Source organism: Mustelus asterias, chromosome 26 (assembly GCF_964213995.1).
Source record: "Mustelus asterias chromosome 26, sMusAst1.hap1.1, whole genome shotgun sequence".
NCBI lineage: Eukaryota > Metazoa > Chordata > Chondrichthyes > Carcharhiniformes > Triakidae > Mustelus > Mustelus asterias.
In genome coordinates this window covers 10,079,326-10,098,760 of record NC_135826.1, presented here as the reverse complement: position 1 = coordinate 10,098,760, position 19,435 = coordinate 10,079,326, and the positions used below count along the sequence as shown (strand labels likewise).

The 19,435-nt window shown below is 46.0% G+C and overlaps 1 protein-coding gene across 1 annotated transcript in view; it reads left to right on the top strand.

Annotated features, from left to right (window-relative positions):
* LOC144479461 (SH2 domain-containing adapter protein F-like) overlaps positions 1-19,435 on the top strand; it is a 309,295-nt gene that overhangs the window by 79,840 nt on the left and 210,020 nt on the right. Inside the window, 1 exon segment of the mRNA XM_078198151.1 lies at positions 4,751-4,880. Within this exon segment, the coding sequence (XP_078054277.1) occupies positions 4,751-4,880 (130 nt within the window).

The following is a 19,435-nucleotide window of genomic DNA, read 5'->3' as shown; positions in this document are numbered from 1 at the left end:
CCTGCTATGGAGTTGCCTAAGGTCCCGCCCCTTCATGCCCCACCCTCTTCAGGCATCCCCTTTCAGGTCCCACCCCTTGCCAGGTTGGCATTACCAGGTTGGTACTGCCAGGGTGTCAGGGCACTGCGAAGCCATGCCCCTGACCACCCAGGTGGAGATACAATGGCCTCTGAACTCCCCCCACAATGTGCCATCCCACCTGGTCTCCAGTTGTGGCAGGGAGAGTCCAACATTGTTCCCAATCCTGTTAGTCTCCTGACAGGTGTGTTAAGTTAAAATTGCCACCTTTGTGTCAAAGTTCATGTGAAGTATGCCTGCTGGGTGTGAGGCATCAGAGGGCACCCCCTAACGATGCCCCTGACCTATGTCATTACCTTCAGAAAGAATCAGGAAAAAAAACTATAGGGTTAACTATAGGATTCGTGGTGGGAGATATAGGAAGGATATCAGAGGTAGGTTCTTTACGCAGAGAGTGGTTGGGGTGTGGAATGGACTGCCTGAGTGATAGTGGAGTCAGACACTTTAGGAACATTTAAGCGGTTATTGGATAGGCACATGGAGCACACCAGGATGATAGGGAGTGGGATAGCTTGATCTTGGTTTCAGATAAAGCTCGGCACAACATCGTGGGCCGAAGGGCCTGTTCTGTGCTGTACTGTTCTATGTAAAAACAGCAGGGAAGACTTGTAAACTGGCCCTCAGAAGTTAGTCACACTTGACTTGTGTTGTGAACCTACCATATGAGGAATGAGTTTGTTTGTGGAGTTTGTTGTGTGTTGAGTATCAAATTATATTTGATCTTTTAATAGGCGTTTTATCAATCATTTAAAAGCTTAATGGAGATTTAATTCCCTCGTTTAAAATCCCAGTACACTGGTCTAGCAGCTGCCTCTTGGCAGAATACGCCTCACCGACTATCCCACAACAATTTCTATTTATATAGCACAATTAACGCGGAGGAAAAAAAACATTAACTTCACTGAGTTGGAAAAAAATGGAGGCAAAGATAAATCATAGAATCCCTACAGTGCAGAAGGAGGCCATTTGGCCCATCGATTCTGCACCAACAACAAACCCATCCAGGACATATCCTTGTAACCCCACGTAATCCCCCTAACACTAAGGGACAATCCCACCCAGAGCTGTTCCCCTAACCCCAAGTATTTACCCCAGCAATCCCCCTAACCTACACATCTTGGGACACTAAGGGGCAATTTAGCATGGCCCACCCACCTAACCCGTGCATCTTTGGAGATATTAAAGCAGAGGATATTAGGGTGGCCGAAACCATTGAAGAGGAGCTGAAGTGTGGTGAGGAAGGTGTGTTTTGGGAGACATTTTCAGAGCCTTGTTCTGTAGGCAGGACCAGCACTGGTGGGGCAAAGAGAGGGGGGGATCCACAACAGGCAAGAGTTAGAGAATTGGACATTCATTGAGAGTTGGTGGGTTCCAGGGCTCAAGGAAGTTAGAGAGAGGAGACCAGGGAGGGGAGGTCACGGAGGGGCGGTGAGGGAGGGGAGGTGAGGTGAGAGAGGTGAAGTTAGAGAAAGAAGGTTAGAGAAGGGAAAAACAATGAAAGGATATAAAGTTGTGGATATGAATTTTAAATTTGAAGCATTGGAGAAGTGGGGCCATTGCGTGTCAGCAATGATGGTTGCTTCAGGTTTGCTTGCTGCACATAATACTTTCAGCAGAGATTTGGATGGGTTAGTTCTTGGCAGATTGGAAACCCGTTAGGAGGGCATTAGAATGGTGGTGCATTGATGTGATGTAGGCGTGGGTGAGGGTTTCAACAGCAGGCAGCTGAGGTAGATGATGATACTGAGGTGAAGGTGAGCACCCTTTGTGATGCGGAGGACATGGGTTGGGGACTCAGGGCAGTGTGGAATTGGATGTGGAGGTTTCATACACTGTGGTTCATAGAATCATGGAATCCATAGAATCATAGAATCCCTACAGTGCAGAAGGAGGCCATTTAGCCCAATGAGTCTGCACCGACCATAATCCCACCCAGGCCCTATTCCCGTAACCCCACATATTTGCCCTGCTAATCGACACTAAGGGACAATTCAGCATGGCCAATCTACCTAACCCGCACATCTTTGGACTGATACAGTGGCCAGGATCAGTGTCAAACAAAATATGTTGGTGGTGGGTCCAAGGACGATGGCTTCAGCCTTCCCAGTTTTTATATTGAGGAAAGTTCTGGTGACTGGATGGTGAGCGAGTCGTCTGATAACTAAGAGATCGTGGAACTGTCACTGATGATGTTGGAACAGGACAGTTGGGTGTTTTGGCGGCACGCAGGAGCTGACCACAAGTTGGAAGGAAGAATAGTTCCTGCTCAGGTTGTTACCCTGTGACCCCTGCAGTGGGACGGGAGGAGAGGGGTGTGTGTGTGTGTGTGTGTGCCTCTGCGTGTGTTTCTACCGTAGGACCAGACTCAGCTGTAATCCCAGCCAATTTCACTGGCACTTGCTGACGAGGCGCATAGAAATGCAGCATGTACACAACAATTTATAAATCCATGGCTAATTATAAAAGTCTACGCATGGAAATCCAATGCTGCAAATCACTTTGCATCTGTATTCAATCACAGTCCGAACCTAACAACTATATAATTCTTATCAAAGCATAACTGAATCTCTCTGTATTCTGCTCCACTCCTCAAAACATTGAATAACATCTGTCCAGAACAATCTCGCCATGATAACAGATCCTTCTTATTCTTCACAAATGGAGTTAATTCAAGAGAAAGAGAAGCCTGAGGGAGTCAAAGGAGTTGCCCCACCCCCTCCCCCACTATCTCATACAAGAAAATTACAGCCCCAATGTGGATTTCCTTGACTTTTATTTTTTAACAATCCTCAACTTCCTGCCAAAATGGTGACCCCTTTGGTTAAGGTCTCACACCACCTTGGCAACTTCATTCACCAAACTGAAAGGGAGCATCTCAGTGACTTAGCCCAGGATCGTGAGGGTCACTTCAAGGCCACCTGGGCCTGGGAAGGCAGAGGGGCTTTCTGAGGCCGGCAACTACAATGCAAAGTTCCAGTTCATTTACCAGGAGCCGCCCTAGGGCGCGCTGGAATCTTTTCCTTAACTGATGCTATGGGCAGCATGGTGGCACAGTGGTTAGCACTGCTGCCTCAAGGTGCCAGGGACCCGGGTTTGATTCCGGCCTCGGGCCACTGTCTGTGTGGAGTTTGCACGTTCTCCCCGTGTCTGTGTGAGGTTTCCTCCGGGTGCTCAAAAGATGTGCGGGTTAAGTTTAAAGTTGATTTATTAGTGTCACAAGTAGGCTTACATTAACACTGCAATGAAGTTGCTGTGAAAATCTCCTAGTTGCCTCACTCCAACGCCTGTTGGGGCACACTGAGGGAGAATTTAGTGCGGCCAATGCACCTAACCAGCACGTCTTTCAGATTGTGGGATGAAACCGGAGCACTGGAGGAAATCCATGCAGACACGGGGAGAATGTGCAAACTCCACACAGACAGTGACCTGAGCCGGGAATCGAACCGGTGTCCCTGGTGTTGTGAGACAGCAGTACTAACCACTGTGCCACCATGCCACCCACAGTTTGGTGGATTGGCCATGATAAATTACCCCTTAGGGGGATTAGCAGGGTAAATACGTGGGGTAACAGGGATAGGGTCTGGGTGGGATTATTGTCGGTGCAGGTTCAATGGGCCAAATAGCCTTCTTCTGCACTGTAGGGATTCTATGCCACTGGAGAGACCTTGCACAAGGGTCTGAGGACATCTGCGTTTTTAAAGGACTCATAAGGAAATGTCAAAAAAGATTACAGTGAATCTATTTTTATTTCTGTGACAAGAAGGTTAAAAAAGGCCCACCCCTGATATTCTTTCCTCTTTTGTAAAAAAAAATTATCTCTCTTGATCACCCTGTTTAAAAGCATTGGCCCAAAGCCATACTGCACTCTGTTTATGAACTTCCACTGAGCTGTGTTAGCTGACATCAGCTGGTATGGCAGGAAGGCCATTGCGATTGGCCTCTGTGCTCCAGAGCTGTCAATCCAAGTTTCACCCCTGATTCCAGTGTTGAGTGATCAGGATCAGGATGAGCAGCGATGCCTCATCATTGTGAAATAGGCCACTGGCACTCAGTATTTACAGGTGCCCTTGAAGAATTTCTTATTCATCTATGGGATGTGGGTATCGCTGGCAAGGCCAGCATTTATTGCCCATCCCTAATTGCCCTTGAGAAGGTGGTGGTGAGCTGCCTTCTTGAACTGCTACAGTCCATGTGCTGTGGGTTGACTAATGCCCATTAGGACTTTGTAGCGATTGATACAACTTAGTGGCTTGCCGCACTATTTCTGAGGGCAGTTGAAAGTCAACCACATTGCTGTGGCTCTGGAGTCACATGTAGGCCAGACCAGGTAAGGATGGCCGATTTCCTTCCCTAAAGGACGTTAGTGAACCAGATGGGTTTTTCCGACCATGGTTTCATGGTCATCAGTAGATTCTTATCTTCAGATTTTTTAAATTGAATTTAAATTTCACCATCTGCTGTGGCGGGATTCGAATCCGGATCCCCAGAACATTAGCTGAATTTTTGTATTAATAATCTCGCCAGAATGCCACGAGGCCATCGCCTCCACTAGATGGGATCTCATGAGCTAAATTGGACCCAAGCCCTCAAGAAAGGAAAGAAGGGAAACTTGCTGGGCAACGTCCATGTGTCATGTGTTGAATGGCTCACCAAATATGTTTTCTTTCCCCAGACTCTGGCTGATGACGATTATTCCGACCCATTTGATATCCGACACGAATCCAAAGGAGAGATAAGCGACAAAGAAGAAGTTGAGAACAATGGCTACATGGAACCATATGAAGCACAGAGAGTTATCGCAGGTGGGCCTAATGCACATTTAATTGGCTCAAGATCCAAAAGGGAGGTTTACACGGCGAGTTATAACCTGTTCGGAGCGCTTCAGACCTCTAACCTGAGGGTTGAGGGCTTAAGTTCCAAACTGTTTCGAATAGAGAAACTGGGATTTACTCCTTAAAGCAGAGGGGGTTAAGGGAAGGTGTTTGAAATTCTGAGGGGTTTCAATAGCTTTTACGCAGTAAATTGAGATGTCAAATGGACCGCCTGATTTTTGTTTTGGTCGCAGATTTGGCGACAACTTCAAAAGTGAGCATAAAGGAAAAAAAATTGAAGGGCGGTGAGGAAGGAGGAAAGCAGTGGGAGTGATTAGACAGAGATAGCACATGCAGGGAAGGGCCAAATGGCCTCATTTACTACTGCTCTGTGATTCCATGCTGCGCAGAAGCTGCATTACCGAGCTATCACCATAGAGAAAGGGGAATAGGATGAGAGAACATTCTGCAGAACATATTGGCAGTTGGAACTTGAATTGATTTCTTTCCTGGAACTCTAATTGAGACTCTTGGTTAAAGATTACAAATCTTCTTCAGTGTCATGAATAATCGTTTAAAAGGACTGCCTCGGCCGCTGGAATTGCATTCTAGGAGTCAGGCAGCATCCACATATTTCTAAATTGTGATACCTCCCCCCCCAGCCAGATCTGTAGCTTGACTCAATAGGCAGCATTGAGCTGCCAATCTATGAAGGGATAAGGGAGGCACAGTAATTGCTAACCTTTTCAATACCTGTCACAAAACATTTTTCAAGCTATTTTCCTTCTGACCTCACATATGAAATGGAAGAGTTTATTTTTTAAATTTAAAATGCTCTCCATTCATGATGGGTGCTGCAAGCTGTGTGTAACGCAGCCTGTCCAGTTTCTACCACTGCCCGATTTACCATGCGCAATTTACATTCTGTCTTGTGACCCTTCATTTGCCTACATTTCAGCTGGACTGTTGACTCCAAGGCTATTTAATTATCTGGGCCATCGCGGGGAGGTGATGGACGCTGCATAAATGCACAAATGTCTCTCTTAACTGAAGAGACCATTGACTTGTTAGTTTGGCTGGAAACTCAGTAGAACTTGGTGTAATATTTGCGACACCCTTAGCAAATTCATACATTTCGCTCAGGGATTCTCTGTTACAGTTCGAGTCCCACAGTCAAGACCATTGGATTTTGGCTTTCACGGGAAGATGGACATCATTGCACAGAATGAACGCCAAAATCCCCTTAAGCCCCGGTCCTATAAATGAAATCTAACTCAATAATTCATCATAAACTAGTGGTTCTGTCCATAAACCCTGTCGTGTGGTAATGGATAGGCATATCATGGGGGTTTTCTAAGCTTCTGGACTAATTCTGAGCAGATTACACTGAAATGATTTGTGTTATTGTGCCAGTGTTAGGTTCGAATCATGTTGTATTAAATCCTGGCAGTGTTTAGTACTGGGATCTGTCACATAGCATTGCTTGCTGTCATCCTACTCTTTAACGATGAGCTTAATTGTTTTGTAATGACTCCTGGAAATACTTACCACCAATCGTTGATGCCAAGTGTTCTCCAAACTACTGGAAAATCTACCACTTGTTATTTAACTGCACTCAAAATCAACCAATTACTGTCGCTATATCTGTTCGCCAAATGAAGAGTCAAATCTGGGGCATGATCTTAAAATGTCAGTGGATAAATATAACATACTCCCAAAATACCAAGTACGGCGAAAGCAGCTTACGCAAGAATTGGGAGGAATTTAAACCACTTTAGAAAATAAACTGACCTTTTCAAAAATTGACACCCGCACAAGAACAGCTCAACTTTTAACCCTACCTTGAACATAATGAGGTGTCTTTCACAAATCATGGTAAAGCTTGAACCTGGCAAGCTTGACAATTGTTTTTCTTTTCAAACGTTCGACTCTGGTTGCAACGCTATTGTCAGCTTGTCTGACCTTTCAGGAATCTCATCCTCCAATTCGACAGGTTTATTGTTTCAAGCCAAGGCCTGGGGTTTTGACCCCGCAATCTAGGCTGGCACTCTCATGGAACACTTGGGGAGTGCCGCATTGCCAGAATGTGGCAGCACGGTGGCACAATGGGTAACATTGCTGTCTCACAGCACCAGGGACCCAGGTTCAATTTCAGCCTTGGGTGACTGTGCGGAGTCTGCACGTTCTCCCCATGTCTGCGTGGGTTTCCTTCCACAGTCCAAAGATGTTAGGTAGATTGGCCATGCTAAATTGCCCCTTAGTGTCCAAAGATGTCTATGTTAGGTGGATTGGCCATGCTAAATTGCCCCTTAGTGTCCAAAGATGAGTAGGTTAAGTGTATTGGCCATGATAAATATACAGGGTTACAGGGATAGGGCAGAGTAGAGAGCATGGATGGGATGTTCTTTCGGAGAGTTGGTGCAGACTCAACAGGCTGACTGGCCTCTTTCTGCACGATAGGGATTCTATGGTTAAGTGCCAATTTCAGTCAAGGTGTTGAACTAAGGTCCCAATTGTCCCTTCAGGTTGATTCCAAGACACAATTTGAAGAGAAGCAGGGGTTTCTTATGGTATCTTAACCAATGTTCTCCCGTAACTAACTCCAATATTAGAAAGTTCACAGCTTAATTGCTTGTGGTGTCCCTTTGTGCATGCAGTGGCCACCATCTTTGCTCACGTATCTATGTCGCTGCACTTCAAACGTATTTCATTGTGCAAAGCCCCATTGAGACATTTTAACTTGATAAAATGCAAATAGAACAATTAGCCCTTTGTCAGTGAATAAGGGAATGAAATCATCAATTCACACCATGTCACCAAAGTTATTAGGTATGTGGCATCAGATCTTTTCCTTGTGTCCAATCAAACTGTTCGACACTGGGAGTTCAGTAAAGTTTAATGGCAGATAGGTTCACTTCAGATGTAATATATGTCTGGTATATACTCTAACCTTGTTCTATTCTGCCCCACCTCCTCCACCCATTTTACAAATATATAATTCTTTATATTTCTACCTGTCTTCAGTTCTGTAGAAGGCTCATTTAGACCCAAAACATTGGCTGAAATTCTCCCGTCCCTCATTTGTGGGACATGGGTGTCGCTGGCTGGCTAGCATTTATTGCCCATCCCTACTTGCCCGAGGACAGTTGAGAGTCAACCACATCGCTGTGACTCTGGAGTCACATGTAGGTCAGACTGGGTAAGGATGGCAGATTTCCTTCCCTAAAGGATATTAGTGAACCAGATGGGATTTTACAACAATCAGCAATGGTTTCATTGTCATCAGTGGATTCTTAATTCCAGATATTTTTTACTGAATTTAAATTCTACCACCTGCCGTGGCGGGATTCGAACTCGGCAGAGCATTAGCTGAGTTTCTGGTCTAATAGCCTAGGGATAATACCACTAGGCCATCACCTCCCCTCTTGTACTCCAGTGATTGAAATTGTCCGGAGCTCCCTTTGCTCTCAAACAACCTCCAATCGCTCCATTGTTATGTTTGCTTCTCCTACTGTTGCTACCAATTGAGAGAATCCATTTCATATTGATAGAGAATTTATTCCCACTGCTCTGCAGGGGTGAACCTGCACAATGATTTAGATGATTATAGCATGTTTTCCTTCTTCGAGGGTTGTACGGTCTCATTCTGTGCTGCATTGCCTGAATCTGTGCTATATCGTTGTCTGTTTCTAAGTTCTACCTCCATCCATAATACATAGAAATCCTTAGATCGGCGTACATTTCCAGACCATTTTCTTTCTTTATTATAAATGCCTATGTCCACATTTATAATGGAAACTATTCATGCAAACATTGGTGGGTAAATTAATTTCATTGTGACCGGTTTACATAGGCAGATTTCATTATTAATGTGGACATAGGAATTAATAATCGAAATACATCAAGGCAAAGACAGCAAGAATGACTTTAATACGGGGACTGAATTATATCTGCATGTTCTGGTCCACTCCTTTCAGCCTCCCTCCAGCTGAAGGTTGCACTAAGGATATATTTCAACTCACTGCGTGACACCAACTACTTAATAAGAAAGAACTCTTCAGAAAAGACTGTCTAACCCTTTTTCTACTGAATTTAACTTTTACAACAGTCTGTATTTGGGAATAATGACCAAGTGTCCCCAGATGTATCAGAGGGAGAGGCAAAGCACCCAACTAATAAGGGTTGGCCAATTCTGGCTGCCATTCTCTGGGAGATGTTGTTGGAAGTGAAAGCTGGCAGTGTGGGGCAAGCGGGTGAGTTTCCTCACTGGCCCAATAGTTTCGCATCCACCCCGCCATCTCCCCCCACTTCCCTTGGCCGCTCTCCCAAATTCCGTTCTTTTGACATTTCCTTCTCTTTTTGGTTTCTCTTTTCTCTCCCCCTGACGACCACCTCAGGGTCTTTTAAATGTTTAATTCTAGCTTCCAACATGAGTTGTGTTCGATGCTCCAAGATTAGAAGAAAACAAATGAAGCAACACTGCATTAAAATTTGGTGACCCTCCCATCCACTCTCTCTTTGAGGTTAAAGTAATGGGCTTGAACCTTAATGATTGCTACAGGCGCAGGAAAGGCTCAGGGATTAAGCAGGGCCTAGATCATCATTTCCTGCTTCGTTGCTGCCATTTCACTGCAGGCCTGACCACCCAATGAGTTACAGAGTCGAACATCTTTTTAACGAAACAATACGATTTCATATTCCTTCGAGGTAGTGAGGAAGGGTTGCGTTTAGTATGATGCATTATAATCGGCTATAAAGGAAGCTGTAAACTAGTGGTGGGCAACCCATGGGCCAAGGGGCCACACGTGGCCTATCAGGGTCCTGAGTGTGACCCACAAGACATTTGGTCGACTATTGCCCAGATGCAGGTTTCCATCCATGCAGCTTTTTTCCTACTGGTGAAGTTATATGCACGTAAAGCAAGGGCAATTGAAGTGAGGTGTGTGCTGACTGCTCACGACATTGACTGTGAGAGCCCTGCGCTCCCTCTGTGTCCAATCAAGTGTAAATGTTTATTTTGTTTTGTATCACTTGAAGTTGATGACAGTTCTATCAATATATGAATGATTAAGCATTTTCAATAACTTGTTCCGAAATGTTCAGCGTGTATTAAATGTATTTAATCTTATTCATGGGGTCATGGTTAGCAACAAAGCCTGATTTCAAGCTTGCAGCCCAATGAGATGGAGGAGGGCCACACATCTGGCCCACCCAGTAGCCTAGGATGCTCTTTACTGCTGAAACTATTGTATATTTTGGTTAAGAGATTCGGGCCAGGGCCCTTAGTGTAGCGTGAAGTATGTCGTAACATGTGCAGGTTAGGTGGAGTGGCCATGTTAAATTGCCCCTTAGTGTCCCAAGATGTGTAGGTTAGGGGGATTAGCGGGTAAATGTGTGGATAGGATGGGGGTGTGGGCCTGGGTAAGATGCTCTGTCGGAGAGTCGGTGCAGGCTTGATGGGCCGAATGGTCGCCTTCTGCACTGTAGGGATTCTATGGTTCTGTGGTTTTATGGTAATTTGCTTTCCTAGAGTTATTAATACTGGCTGGCTTTAGGGGCATTGTGGATAGCGGTTTGAAAGCAAAATTGAAAAAGGGTCCATTCAGAGTCCACGTTTTAGCATTTTTCTTGATCTGATTGGGCCAGACTTAATCTACTAGCTCAAACTAGCGACTGCAATTCTGCTAAATATTTCACAATGTACAGGCAGACATCTGCCGCTGTGTTCCACAATCAATTATAAATGTACATTTGTCTTATCCTGAAGCACTATAGCTGTCATCTAATCCCATCATGACTAAGAATGGTGCATTAATGTGCAGTTGTACCACAGTGTCATTAAACTGCTGAGCATAGAGTCTCCCCTTTGTATATAACAAGATACAAATTGTCATGTCACTCGCTTGTCTTTCCCCTCCCCCCTTGCATTATAGTTTCCCTTTCACCGGCCACCAATCAATAGTTACTGTTACATGAGTGGTGTAACTGACAGTAGACAGCCCATTTATCTTACTCCACACTCCTTAGTGTAGGCAACCTATCTGCAAACGTGAAGATGCTTCTGTTGTCCACATCATCCATGTACCACCAGCCATCTTGCCCCTCCGGCTAAGACTGGCTCCCTAATAATTAAAGATCTCACAAAAGTGAGTCTATATGAACAGATGGAGGGTGCTTGTTCAACATTGACCTTAGGAATTGATGGGGACAACATTCTGTGCACAGCAACAGCTGCTATAATCTGGAATGTGGTGGTTAAAGCTTATTTGTTAGTCACAAGTAGGCTTACATGAACACTGCAAGGAAGGTATTGTGAAAAATCCCCTAGTCGCCACACTCCAGCATCTGTTCGAGTACACTGAGGGAGAATTTAGCATGGCCAATGCACCTAACCAGCACATCTTTCAGACTGTGGGAGGAAACCGGAGCGCCCCAAGGAAACCCAGCAGACACGGGGAGAACATGCAGACTCCGCATAGACACTGACCCAAGCTGGAAATCGAACCTGGGTCCCTGGTGCTGAGAGACAGCAGTGCTAATCACTGTGCCACCGCAGACTCCGTCAAAGAGAATTGGATATACATACTTAGAAAGGGAAAAAAATAACTCAGGGCTATAGGGAAAGAGCAGAGGGAGATGAGAGAAATTGGTTAGCTCTTCCAAAGGGCTGATATAAGCATGATCTCAGAATAGAATCGCCACAGTGCAGAAGGAGGTCATTCGGCCCATCAGGTCTGTGCAAATATTTACCCATAACACCGCATATTTACCTCGCTAACCGATATATCTTGGGATGTTAAGGGGCAATTTAGCATGACCAATCCACCTAACCCACACACTTTTGGACTGTGGGAGGAAACTGGAGCACCCAGAGGAAACGGAGAAGACTCTACACAGTCACCCAAGGCTGGAATCGAACCCAGGTCCCTGGCGCTGTGAGGCACCTGCGTCAGAAAAGCAGCCAGCATAATTAAAGACCCCACGCACCCCGGACATTCTCTCTTCCATCTTCTTCTGTCGGGAAAAAGATACAAAGTCTGAGGTCACGTACCAACCGACTCAAGAACAGCTTCTTCCCTGCTGCCATCAGACTTTTGAATGGACCTACCTCGTATTAAGCTGATCTTTCTCTACACCCTAGCTATGGCTGTAACACTACATTCTGCACTCTCTACTTTCATTCTCTATGAACGGTATGCTTTGCCTGTATAGTGCGCAAGAAACAATACTTATCACTGTATACTAATACATGTGACAATAATAAATCAAATCAAATCAGTGCTAACCACTGTGCCACCATGCTGCCCGCAGGGGAAAGTGCAAATGGTTCAATCCAGATACTGCTGGGAGCTAGAGGGAGGACACTTGAGGTAAGCAGAGGTGCCTCTGTGAACATGGCGGAAGAGGCACACCGCTTTTCTGTGCCAGCGTGTGAACCGCACTGACCAGGGAACTCCCAGCTTCCACCTTGGTGCCAAGTCAACTGGTCTCACCTGAGATAGCGGGTAGCGGGGGACACTATGATTAACAATGTCCTGATTCGAAGAGGGAAGATCTTTGTCCCAGGTTCCCATTGGAGAGTGAAGAGCACTCACTGAGCAATCTATATCCTCAAACGGTGAGGGAAAGAAATTTGAAGAGAATAAAATTAGTGCATTCCATCAGCCGGATCCTATTGGTTTTCCTTCTAATGATACTTTATTGATCTCCAGCAGGGATGCTGCCTTCCTCGCATGTTTTAGACCTACTCATGTGCACAAAATATAATTAATTCAAAATCTCAGACCTGAGACTGTTTTAAAAGGAACCTTGATGGCATACGGAGAGAGATTTTAAATTTAAAAGGCTCCCCCGTGCAACGTATAATATTTTTTTATTGCTTGGACTTTGAATGGAAATAGAACCCAGCATTGATTAAAGAAAAGCACTCTTTCGCACTGTGCCATCTCCAGTAATTTATTCATCTTTATTTGATTCTCGAGTAGAACCTCATTTCAAAATGGATGAGCAATTTCCAAATCATCCAAGCGGAGGTCGGAGGGGTGGGGGGAGGGAGCCAGGGGGGGGATTCCTTCTCTACATAACTGTTGGGAAAAAGACATGGTAAGTACAAAGTAAGGATTCCAATGGCCTCTTTATACTTAAGGAATGGTTTAATAGTCGAGCCCGAGGCTGCTTTTGGTATGAAATGCAATCCTTTTAAGGCTCTTTTATGTTGGAGGAGCAAAGCTGACAGTGAGCGTACACAGTTAGTCTATACTCCGGCTATCGAGCGAGCAGAAATGAGGCAGCTTTGGTCGAACTGGGAGTAAAAGATGGACGTGCATTTGCGTAGCACCTTTCGCAGCCTCAGTGTGCACCTGGCCTGCGCTGCGGCGCGTGCGCGACTGATCCTGCTGCTTTCCCATTCAGCGGCCGGACAGCCGGAGGTGGACGCGCAACTCGAGAATGTAAAACCTCACTCCAGGTTTCTGCTTTATCGTCAGGGAGAAACTTTGCAGGCTGTTGCAGGTACACAAAAGGGAAGCAGTGATCGTAGGTTTAAGTAGCAATCTTCTGAACCAAGTTAGAAAGGCTTTGTGGAGGCACTTCCCAGCTAACTCGGTTTGGGAGTTAATGGGGTTCTTAAGCCCTGCATCATGGTTTCAAATCCCACTCTGGGTGAAGGTTGTTAAAATACATTCAGAATCATGGAATCACAGAATACTACAGTGCAGAAGAGGCCCTTTGGCCCATCGAGTCTACACCGACGCATGAAATGCCCTGAGCTGCCCACCTAATCCCACTTGCCAGCACTTGGCCCATAGCCTTTAATGTTATTGATGATTTACTTACTGAACAACCCATTCATTTGTAAAAAATAGAATAAATCCTTTGGAAGCATCTGCAAGCAGTTCTCTTTTCTATATATATATAAAAAAGCAATACCCCCAATGTATTTCTGATGAGAGTTAATAATGATGACTGATATATATATACTGGGAGATCAGTGCGTGCCCAATGGCCCCCTGAGCACTCTGCTGCCAGCCTCTTGTGTGAGATTAGCCCCCCGCCCCACCGGCATGAATCATCTGATGAGCTCTGTGTTGTACAGAGTGCCATATATTCATCTCACCAACTCACCCAGAAAAGAGGAGAGAAAACCTTCCAATTTCCTGCCCGTTGGGCACTTTGAATTTTTTCGGGAAAATCATGCCCAATATTTTTGACAGTTGGCACTCACACAGTTCTGCGTCGGAGTGGCTAACTTTTGTACTCAAGTCTTTGCAGTGGGACTTGAACCTGCAACCTTATGTACAGGCCCCACTTCATCATGAATCCTGTGAACTGCGAGTGAATCAGCAGATCTTAAAGTGAAGTCCCACGATACTTGTGAAACGAAGAGAAGGTTGTTCCCCTGGTAACCTGCTCAATATTCCTCCAGCAACCCAAAAAAAGGTCATTCATGAGAGTCGCCAATTTTTGGGATCTTGCTCAATTTCATGGAATCCTACAGTGCAAAAGGAGGCCATTCGGTCCATCGAGTCTGCACCGACCACAATCCCACCCAGGCCCTATCCCCATAACCCCATTCATTTGCCCTCGCTGGTCCCCCTGACACTAAGGGGCAATTTAGTATGGCCAATCCACCTAACCCGCACATCTTTGGACTGTGGGAGGAAACCGGAGGAAACCCACGCAGACACGAAGAGAATATGCAAACCCCACACAGACAGTGACCCAAGCCGGGAATTGAACCCACGTCCCTGGAGTTGTGAGGCAGCAGTGCTAACCACTGTGCCACCGATTTGGCTGTTATGTTTGCCGGTAAAACCAACAGTGGCTACAAATAGAAGTAATTCGTTGTATGCAAAGAGGCTAGAATGTTTCAATATGTACATGTGAGCCTTTGTTAAACATGGGCAGACGTTCGCCTGCTTCTGGACCCCATTGTCAAATTCAAATGGGGGCCAGAAGCCTACACTGGCTGGAATCTTCTGCCCCCACTGGAGACGGGTGGGTCTGAGAATTTGACAGACTGGCATCAGGACTGATACCCAATGCCTTCCTGCTTCATTGGAAGTAAGTTCCGGCAGGAAGGCCCATGGTCAACCTTCCCACCCCCAACTCAAATTCTTTAAGTGGCCAACTAATGCCCTTGCCCTTGCTGCTGACCCCCATAGACCCCTCCCCTCACAATCCCCCCTCCTCCCCAGCAGCTGACCTTATGATGGAAGGAAGGTCATTGATGAAGCAGCTGAAGATGGTTGGGTCTAGGGCACTACCCTGAGGAACCCCCGCAGTGATGTTCTAGCACTGAGATGATTGACCCCCAAAAACCGCAATCATGTGTTCGATATGACACCAACCAGCAGAGAGCTTTGTCCATGTTTGAATCAAGGCTTGAATGAGGTCAGGAGCTGAGTGGTCCTGGCAGAACCCAAACTGAGCGACAGCCAGCAGGTTATTACCAAGCAAGTGCCACTTGGTAGCACTGTTGATGACATCTTCCATCCCTTTATGGTGAACCGGTTCTTGAAATTGGAGGGTCCATTGCAGGCATTCCAGTTTGCAAGCAGCAATGGAACGCAGTTCCAGGGAAGTGAGAGAACCCCAAAATGGAGGTGCCCTTTCTCCCAACACCTTTAAAATTAAAATGGCGTTTACAGTGAGGCCACCACTGTGTCGGGGTGGGGAGGATCCCATTCACAACTCAGACAGCCTGTTGATGTTGCAACAATCAGACCGGGAGGGTAGACCTCTGAGCCTGTCTGGATGACTCACCTGCTTACTACCAGCAGACTACCTCTGACACGGGTAAATTGCTGCCCGCCATCTGTGGGAACCGAAGGCCAACTGGAAAATCCCATGATCAGGTCTTAATAGGCCCTTAAGTGGTCTGATGGGCTACCTGCTTGAGGGCAGCCCTGCCAACACCCAATACTGCCTCCAGAAAGATGACAGGAGGGCAGAATAGAGACAGGAAACCTTCAGCGTAAAATTCTGCGCCTGCCGCCTGCATTTCCAAGGTTGGCGGAGGGTTAAAGATGTGCGGTTAGCTGATTGCCCATCCTAAATTGCCTTTAGTGTTAGGGGAATTAGCAGGTAAATACGTAGGTTACGGGGATAGGGCCTGGGTGGGATTGTTGTTGGTGCTGGCTTGTCGTGGAGTTTGCACCTTCTCCTCGTGTCTGCGTGGATTTCTTCCGGGTGCTCCCGTTTCCTCCCACAATCTGAAATACGTGCTGGTTGGTTGATGGCCGAATGGCTTCCTTCTGTACTGTAGGGATTCTATGATTCCATGATTCTTAGTATTCCCGCCTTGAAGTTTGTTCAATGGTGCCTGGCATTGTGATTCCGGTTCTATCAAAGCTTCTCAATATGAATGCTCTGATTGAGATGGAGACTTATTAAAACAACATTGTTATTCATCAACAAAAGGCAGGTCTAGTAATCTCCAACCAGCCCCAAGAAGCCAACAATATGTGGAATGGGTGGTGTAATAATGCAGAGGTGTGCCCTAAGATCCTGAAATCATTCCTTTCTGTAAAATTTGTATGAACTCACCTGCATTACATGTGTGTTTTTTAAAACACAGACTTAACATTACCCAATCACTACTTTCCTCAGCTAATTTAAACCATTGTCGATTGTCGGAACAACCATCTGGTTCATTAATGCCCTTCAAGGGAGGAAATCTGCCATCCTTACCTTGTCTGGCCTACATGTGACTCCAGAGCTACAGCAGTGTGTTTTACTATCAAGCTTTGGGCGCCACAGTGGTTAGCACTGCTGCCTCACTGCGCCAGGGACCCGGGTTCAATTCCGGCCTTGGGACACTGTCTGTGCAGAGTTTGCACATTCTTCCCGTGTTTGCATGGGTTTCCTCTGGGTGCTCCAGTTTCTTCCCACAGTCTAAAGATGTGTGGGTTAGGTTGATTGACCACGCTAAATTGCCTCTTAGTGTCAGGGGGATTAGCAGGGTAAATACATGTGATTATGGGGATAGACCTGGGTGGGGCTTGATGTCGGTGGAGGCTCGATGGGCCGAATGGCTTCCTCTGCACTGTGGGAATTCTATGGACAGGATTTTATGGCCACGCTCATCCCAAAACCATAAAATCCCACCTGAGATCAAAGAACAATGAAAATTACAGCACAGGAACAGGCCCTTCAAGCCTGCATGCTGCACGACTGAACTAAAAACCCCTACCCTTCCCAGGACGATATCCCTCCATTCCCATCCTATTCATGTATTTGTCAAGATGTCCCTTAGTGTCAGGGGGATTAGCAGGGTAAATACATGTCAATGGACCTTTCCATGGTCCGCCCCTCGCCCGCTCCGATTCCCATGGCGGGTGGAAATTCTGTACTCTTCTCCATGTTTCAGAGTTAAAGGTGGGCTCGGGGTCCTCCTTATTTTAGGAGAAAAGATCTTGTATTTCTTGTTATTTTGTGAATGTCACTTGTTTGCCCTTGACTGATCTGTAACGTGTGGCATTCAGCTTTATTTTGAAACCAGTTAGAAAGTGGAGGAGAGTGCCTATTGATTTTCCATTTCTCCTGTAATTGACGGCTGCCCCTTCTCGGCAGTGTGTTTTCCCATCGCTCACTATGATCAATCGTACCCTGCTGCAGCGTATGATATCCACTGGACTCGGTGCTGTTCTTTTATTAGACATTTACAGGAAACCTTTTATGTCCTGAAGCTTCTCAGCACCTTGTTTCGGCGAGACGCATCGGATCAACATTAGTCATTCTTGGACAATTCCAATTCCTCTTGATTTCTTCATAGCCTTACCAACCACAATTACAAAATCAACGAGGCGAGTATTGCAATCCCACCCATATAACCTTTCTTCGATTGGAGTGAAGCGGGTGGCATAACGTGTAGAAAAATAGAAAAGCCCTTCCAGCCTGCTCCACCATTCATTTTGATCATGGCTGATCATCAAATCCAATATCCTGATCCCTCCTTCCCCCCCATATCCCCTGATCCCTTTAGCCCCAAGAGTTATGTCTAATTTATTCTTGGAATCACACGACATTTTGACCTCAGCTACTTTCTGTGGTAGTGAATTCCACACATTCACTACTCCCTGGGTGAAGAAATTTCTCCTCACCTCAGTCCTAAAAGGTTTACCCCTTATCCTCAAACTGTGACCCCTAGTTCTGGACGAGGCAATCAAGTTGGAGCTAACACTCTGGAATGCTTCTGTGTCATGAGAGACAGGAGTATCTCCACTAATGGACGGACAATCGAGCCATTCTGATTTGGTTCATTTCCTTCAAGTCTCCTCCTGACTTTATTTTGTTCACAAACCTGCACAGGGGGCTGTTGTTCACTCATTGTGGAGCATTCCAAGCTCTTTTCCACCAATTGCCATCAGTCCACTGCTCACTTGCACCTAATTTGCTAACCTCCCAGAAATGGGGATTCACATTATGATGAAACTCCATCATTACATAGAAATGCAGAAAAAAGAAGCAGGAGTAGGCCATTCGGCCCTTCAAGCCTGCTCCGCCATTCATTTTGATCATGGCTGATCATCAAATTCAATATCCTGATCCCCCCTTCCCACCATATCCCATGGTCCCTTTAGCTCAAGAGCTATAGCTAATATCTTCTTGAAATCACACAAGGTTTTGGCCTCAACTACTTTCTGTGATAGTGAATGCTACACACTCACCACTCTCTGGATGAAGAAATTTCTCCTCACCTCAGTCCTAAAAGGTTTACCCCTTATCCTCAAACTATGACCCCTAGTCCTGGACTCCCACACTATTGGGAACATTCTTTCTGAATCTATCCTGTCTCATCCTGTTCTATTGCCTCACCCCAGGGCAATTCCGTATGTTTAAGCTCAAACTGTGAGTCCCAACAGGTTACCATGGGGGCTACATGTGGACTTTTCAGGTGAGGAGGCTGGAGACAGGTTATTGGATAGATTTAGTGGTAACAGTTGAAATTGTGTCTCCTTGGGTGGCACAGTGACACAGTGGTTAGCACTGCTGCCTCACAGTGCCAAGGACCCCGGGTTCAATTCCCGGCTTGGGTCACTGAGTGCAGAGTCTGCATGTTCTCCCCGTGTCTGCATGGGTTTCCTCCGGGTGCTCCGGTTTCCTCCCACAGTCCGAAAGATGTGCTGGTTAGGTGCATTGGCCGTGCTAAATTCTCCCTCAGTGTACCCGAACAGGCGCCAGGCTGTGGCGACTAGGGGATTTTCACAGTAACTTCATTGCAGTGTTAATGTAAGCTTATTTGTGACAATAATACATAAAACTCATCTCCACCCACCCACCTCCCCCGCAATTGAGTCTCCAATTGTAGCTCCCCTACTCATACACCAACTGATTCAGCGAAGACCAAGGCCCTTTGTGATCTGTTTGATTCTGTACCAGGTTACAGGGTATATTCCCATTCTGGCTGTACATCCCCTTTGTAGTTGGCAGTGAGCTCCAGGAGAAACATGTAGCCCACAATGTATTATTTAAATTAAATAGAGATGAAAGAGACCAGGTCATCCATCAGGTGGGGTTTATACTGTCCATTAAAACATCAAACT